This window comes from Austrofundulus limnaeus, unplaced genomic scaffold (genome assembly GCF_001266775.1).
Source record: "Austrofundulus limnaeus strain Quisiro unplaced genomic scaffold, Austrofundulus_limnaeus-1.0 Scaffold367, whole genome shotgun sequence".
NCBI lineage: Eukaryota > Metazoa > Chordata > Actinopteri > Cyprinodontiformes > Rivulidae > Austrofundulus > Austrofundulus limnaeus.
In genome coordinates, this window is record NW_013952769.1 from 583,982 (window position 1) to 590,991 (window position 7,010).

General features: G+C 38.5%; 1 protein-coding gene across 2 annotated transcripts in view; it reads right to left on the bottom strand.

Moving 5' to 3' along the window:
• Positions 1-2,283: 2,283 nt before the first annotated feature.
• The window catches only part of LOC106528285 (potassium voltage-gated channel subfamily C member 2), a gene marked incomplete at its 5' end in the record, with an annotated part of 14,365 nt that continues 9,638 nt past the window's right edge, over positions 2,284-7,010 (bottom strand). The window contains 2 exon segments of one of the 2 annotated variants that reach the window (XR_001311481.1): positions 2,284-3,777; positions 5,741-6,672. Coding sequence is in view for 1 of the 2 variants with exons in the window: in XM_014023421.1 (XP_013878875.1) it covers positions 5,775-5,836 (62 nt within the window). 2 annotated transcript variants of the gene reach the window in all.

Consider the following 7,010-nt stretch of genomic DNA (forward strand, 5'->3'; position numbering starts at 1 on the left):
AAGGTCTGCACTGCATTTAGAGGTGGAACAGATCACAAGTTTTATTTAAGTTCCTCCATYTGCACACTGAAGGAATGTAGCCCAGAAACATATCTTTTGGACTATATTTAATTTARTACATTTAATTTAATCAATCATTTATTTAGCACAGAGGGAAAAAAATCTGCTGAGGAACTATTGTTGCATCAGAAAAAGTGTCCTCACGGTGTGAGGTGGCAGCTGCACAGCAGAGGAGAGGAATCAGCTGCTGAGGGTCATCAATATGACTTGGGGGTCATTGACTCCCCTCTCCTTTCTCAAGCATTTTCCATCAAAGGGCCACAAAGATTCTGAAGGACCCCAACCATCCAGGATACTCTGTTCACCAGCCTTCCCTCTGGCAGACTCAAAGTGATGTGAGACACACCAACAAGCTAAAATGCACGTTTTTCCCCTATCGCTATAACAAGACTTTTGAAAAAAAAAAAAAAAGCTGAGGATGAAATCTTGGGCTAAAAATGACCACATTATAAACTCCTGGCAGGAACAAATACTAGGTGATAATTGGTTAAGATGAATAGAAGAGAGTTGGTAGGGGTTTCTTGATTTCAGTGCTGCTTTTATATTATGAAGATATCAATCAATGGCTTTTAAATATCAGATATTACTTCTATTTATRGTTATGTATGTGATAAATAATAATAGGCAGCTGTGGAAGAGTGGTTAGGGGAGTTGTCCTGTAACTGCTGTAATGCTGYTTCATTGTGTTCTTAGTGCAGACACGTCACTCACCTTTGCTGCKTTGTGGTCAGAGAGCCTGATAGCACCTGTGCATGGCAACCTCATCTCTGTCAGTCTGCCCCAATGTAGCTTATCACCATCAGTGCGGGAATTTGTATATAAATGGGTGAATGATTTAAGTGTAAAGCACTTTGGAGTCCAACAGGACTTGATAWAGCTCTAAGTTCAGTCCATTTACCATGTAATAGGAAACAATATGTTATGTTTTTGTTCTAATGCTTTGACCCTTTCATGGGGAATTCCACAGGGCAGCTGCCTGGGTCCTTTACTTGATAGTATTTTTGTGAATGACATGCCGTATGTTTTAAGTAAAGCATATTGTTTATGCAGATGACATAACCATATCGTACGACAGTATAGTCAAATAGTTTGGATCAGGTAAATGAGATGTTACAACAAGAAGTACTGTCTGTCTATGAGTGTGCAATAGAGAACAGGTTAAAACTTAACGTGGTGAAAACTTACACTTCGTATAAATCCATGAGCAAACTTGATTGGTATGCAAAGCTGATTTATTAATGGTGTGCAACGAGAACTGCATCTGTCAAATGAGCAGCCACAACCCATTCAGCGTGTCTGCCTTCATGAATATGCAGATTAGATAATTACCAGATCACACAAAATACTAGAGGATAAAATAGCTTACTTTTTTAATTTGTCAGAAAGAGCTGGATATGGTTGCTGAACCCCGTTCTATTTAAAAACCTCCTTGTAACTCTGAATTTTGTTGTGTGTGCTTTGCCTCCATCAGTGACATATGCTAAATCCTCATTTCAATAGGGCGGTCCTCACCACCACTGTATCTGTTATTCTCTATGCACGCAGTCTTAGTAAATTGTAAGAAACACACCCACTTTTATAATGGACTTTTTTATTAGCTCATGGTATTCAGTAATGGTTATCTGCCATCTTGATAAATTGAGGCCCAAGTGTATGATATTGGGTTTTAAGTATTTTATGACAAACTCCAATGCTAGATATTTCTTTAAATAACTAACAAATTGAACAAGTTTAGGAAATCAAACTGTTGGGAGTGACAGTTGATAAAACAATATGGTCCACACATATTCAAAAGTTAGTGACTAAAATGAGTAGAAATGTTACTCGAATTTGGTGTAATGTCCATTGTTTCATGTCTACTGGAATAAGAAAATTAGTAATACAGTCCCTACTTCTATGCCATCTAGACTACTGTCCTGCTGTGTGGTCCAGCGCCTCAAAAAAGGATCAAGCTAAATTGCAAATCTTTCAGAACAAAGCTGTAAGGTTAGCACTTAGTTGTTGTTTTAGAGTGATTTTATGGTTTAAGGTTGATGATAGACTTATTCTTCTTCCCCTTTTCATAAAACTTGGATTGTACATAAACCTTTTGGCCTTTTCTCACAATTATTACCCACCTATAAAAGACATGTTTTAATTTTCGACAAGCCTTTGTTGTTACCTTCACACTACCTCATTAAACCCAAATACTTAATTTCTTATGAGTCAACAAAAGACAAGCAGTTAAAAGATAAATAGTTTATGTGAAACTTTCACATGACTTTATACATACATGATAAACAGTAGGTCATCGTCTTTTTTTTTTACAGTTTAATACTGTGAGTTATTTTTTCAGCATGCACTTTAAGGCTGCACAAATACACACTTAAACCTAGAATTTCCCCCACAGTAAAACCTGCAAAAACAGGATCAAACGCTTGACTGTTTCAGGACAGGATGGAGAAGCACAGCATCAAACTATCATGACTTTTACAGACACAAAAATCATGTTTTGGGTTCAAAAAAACAAACACCTTTGTTTTCAAGTTACAACATCAGTTTGGAAATACACAAGAACAGTATCCCTTTGACAAATCAAAGAGTAAAGCAGCGTGTTTACTACACAAGGAGGAACAAGAAGATATCTGGAACAGCTAGCCTGTGCAGGTCGCTACCAACGTGCCACAGAAGTTGTGTCAATGATCAGTGTCACCCAGCTTTGCTTTCTTTTCCACCGTTTTTTATTGGGCTACTGAAATCACAGTGTGAATCGGTACATATTGCAAATCTGATCTAATTGTTAGGGTCCACAAGAGTGCTACTGTGCAGATAGTAGCCATTCTAGAAGTCCTGCTGTATAACTTGATAGATTTCTGCTACACTTTTGCTCCATTCCCACATGGGGAAAAGGTTTTGGAAGAATCAAGTTATGCAGTTGTGTTTTTAATAGCCACCAGGAGTTGTTAGGATTATTCCGGTAAGAATAGTTTGGTTTGTAAAAAGACTAACGTGCAGCACGAATGCAGGGTAGTTGCATGTTTAAGGTACAAGAAAGAGGACTTCTACAATAGCTGCTGCACCATAGGGGAGATTTTTCTTCAGGTTTGTGCTAAAACAAACTGGAAGATTTGGCATCATGACCTCTCACAGATCTTCGCTTACCTGCTTTACATATCACAACACACACGTTTAATGCACAGCAGAGTAAATAACTTAACAATCAAAACAAAAGCAGTGATGATTGTGGTGTCAGATTTAACTGAACACATTTGTCTCTCTACACTGTGTATGCCTTAATTAGAGGTTCCTATATGAATACGCTAAACAAAGTGCCTCGATTGATACATCTTAATACACTTATTGAGAGGAAGGGAGGATACCACAAGAAAATTGACTGATGTTAAATACCACGGTGCAACTTAGCAACCACCTTGATGTGAGAACAAAGCCACTTGTGCTGCCGTGTTTTTTATATTCACAGGAGCAATGTCTATCATGCAGATAGTCTCTTGTCCAGTTGTTTTTTTCCCACCACCTGTTCTTTAAAAAGGAACAACAACAACAAAAAAGACCAACTCAAGAAAATGCGAAGGCCTATTGAAGCCTTTCCAGAGTTCTTTTTTGACCGTTGGCTCCTCCCCTGCTGGCCGAGCCTCGAGCTGTGTGGCTGTTGCTCTGCAGCTTCTGTGTCCTCTGCCACGCTGTCCAGTCAGAGCGGCCTCCAAAAGCGCTCCTCCACTGCAACAGGTTGTCAATACTAATCACAGTCTGATCAAACAGGTTCTGAATGATCTAACTAAAACGTAAACATCTCTCCAAATAAAAGGAACATATTCTCTGCCTGCGTCATTTCAGACGACATTGCCATGCACGKATCAGTTGTGTTAAATGCACAAAAACAAAGAACATTACAAGTTGATGATGTGACAAGCGCTTACAGCCAAGACTATAAAAACACACTTTTACATTGCTGTGGTTTCAGGTGACATTATCATGTTTAGGTGTGAAGACAAAGTGAGCAGGAGCTGTTTTTTTTTTTTTTTAATTTTTTTTGGTGAACTGAGTTTTAGATACATCTTGCTATGAGCCAGTTGCTAAGCAACCTTGTGCTACTTGTATAGACAGACTTTAGGGAGGGGTGAGGCAGACTGCTGCCCCTCACCCGTTGTTGTGCAGAGGCTGTGTGTAAACCTACCTGTTGCACTGCAACAGTTAAAACAGTAACACAACACTTCTTTCCACTGATTCACTTTAATTCATATCAAATAAATCTTGGGAGCTATTTGGTATGAATTCAGGTCCTGTCTATCTGGAGTAAGACCAGTTCCTAAGAAAAAGAAAAAGAAAACCCTACTAAGGTTGCTAAAATACCTTAAAATTTACATAAAAATAAGGATAAAAGTTACTGAAAATCATCTAATAAAACCCATTAAAAAACATCCTCAGAGACGGTCCTGTACCTGTGGACAGGTGAAGGAGTCTCAGAGATGGCTACAGAAATGCCTTGATCACTTGAAAACTTTGCACAACTTAATATTAAGTTATGTTTTCCATATTTTTTGTTCAGTTTTGTTTGCTACATAAAATGATTCTCCCTGAACCAAAATTCAAAAGAAACGGCATATTTTTATTAGTAAATTTGTAGTTTTGTTATTACTTTTGTCAGTTTCATGTYGCTTTGTGTTTTTTTTTTCAACAAAAAGGTGCAAACACATTGGTCTGTCAACATCAGAGGCACTCAAAGTGGGGCCCGCGGGCCAAAATTGGCCTCCCAAGCCATTTGATTTGGCCCACCAGCGGTTACTAGATTGTAATTATGTTAAGATTAAATATAAAATACAAGTAACTACAAGAGACATTTAGATTAGATTTAAGACCATACCTAGATTTGCACACTTTATAAGACCACACAAACTCAAATTTTAAATTATGAAAAGTTTCATGAGCCTTTGCTGCCCGAGCATATGTTGAATTTTCTCCATGTCCATKGGCTGAAAAAAATAATTTAAAAAAATTTGGCCCGCAGCCCTCAGATTGATTTTAATTTTGACCCTYTCRGGGAAAATGTTTGGGCACCCCTGGTCTACATCAATGAAATTTTTTGCATCCATTTAGAAGGAAATCCACAGTATTTTTTTAAATAACTGCCTGTGGATAAACTCATCTTTTTAAAGACCACGGCAGTGTGCAGTATGTATTTTGCATCAAATATTCAACTGCCTTCTGAAAGCTTTAGTTATTTGTAGGAAAAGGGGATAAAGTTCAGCTGCATGTTRTGTTGTTGCCTTCACAGAGAAACTGCAGACATGTCATGAAAATTATTCCTAATTTTCTCTTCCGGTGAAGAATGGCAACAGTTACTGCACATTAAAATAAAAAAATCTTAAGCAAATTTCTGTTTTTGTTTTATCTAAAGAAAAAAAATGTAAATTGATCACCAAATCAAAAACATTGATTGACAAGTCATTCAGAGGTAAAGAAACAGAAATGAAAGTMATGATTTCACTGGATCATTATTATGAAATGCCTTCAAGACCTGCACCAACACCTCTACCCAGCCCTCCGGCCCACAGCCGGTCTAGGCACTTCTGTTGCTAAATAGATGCAGATAACATGCTCTATGGTTGTTCTTGTCTTTATGGGCACACACAAGTTTTGAATAATGCATGATTCTCAGTTTGGTACTGTTTCATATGATTACCTGTTTGCCATGGTTGTTCCTTCCTCCAAAGCCATTAAGATAGAACRCGGCTCTCTGCTTGTGTGAAACCAGTAAAAACCACCTCTTTGCAGTTGTCTGTTAGTAAACAACCAAAAACACTTAGGTTTGTTGGCACTTGGTCAAAGAAAAAAAAAGTGAACATAAATTCACTACAATGAATTGATAAAACTTTGAATAAATGTGATATAAAKCATTTAGCTTTCCTTCGCCTAACCACATTGTTTACCAAAGAAGGCTGCTTGATGATCCATGCAGAAACACAAGCAGGTTTAGTCACTTTTGAAAAGAGACAAGACCGAATGTTTGGGTGAACTGATAGTTAAATTGTGACAGATCTGCCAAATCTTCAAATTAAGTTCCAGTCTCTTTCAGGCTCCTTGTTYTTTGGAAGCATATCTTTTTCAAAKTATCTACATAGAGCAACATCTACTRTCCCTGATTATTCATATRAATTAAATGTGTATGGCTGCTACCTCTGAAGCCAGCAGTTTATTGCAAGTCTCAAAGTAGAACATCAAACTAAAGGAAACTCCAAGTGACAGCAGAGCAATGAAGTTACTTAGTGATGTTAGTCAAGCATGTACCTTCATGTGTAAAAAGACAAACTTGCTTAATTTCCCAGGCTTCTTAACTTTAATCTGAGCTACAGTGTTAGCTACTTATCTTACAGACACATATTGAGCTGACTTCAGGTATGTTGCCAAAGGCAAGTGATCTATGGGGGTCTAGGATGTTGGTGTGGAAAGCAGGCAAAAAGTGGATGTCTCATAGGATGGATGGAATAGGCGAGCGAGAGCGGCGCAGCAGGCAAGGTGATCCATAGGGCGAGGTCACAGGAGACAACCTCAGGGTGTTACCAGCCATACTGGTCATGACTGCTATGTTGTTTAGACTCCGGGATTTCTCATAGCCTTCAGATGGTGGGGTGATGACAAAGTTGGTAGTGCAGGAAGAGGACATGAACACACACAGGCAGGCAGGCAGGCAGGCAGGCAGGCAATGATCCAAGTCCGAGCAGGCCAATTGAACCAAGACAAAACAGGAGACAGAAGTGAGACAGAGCAACAATAACAATCTGTATGGTGAGTGCATGCACAGAACATTTCATAATATTAGCCACGATGTAAATTAGACCCATGTGTGTAAAACTGGAGGTGCCTTGGTTGGTTCAACAAGTCTGATGGTAAAAAATTAATAAATAAACCACACACACACACACACACACACACACACACACACACACACACAC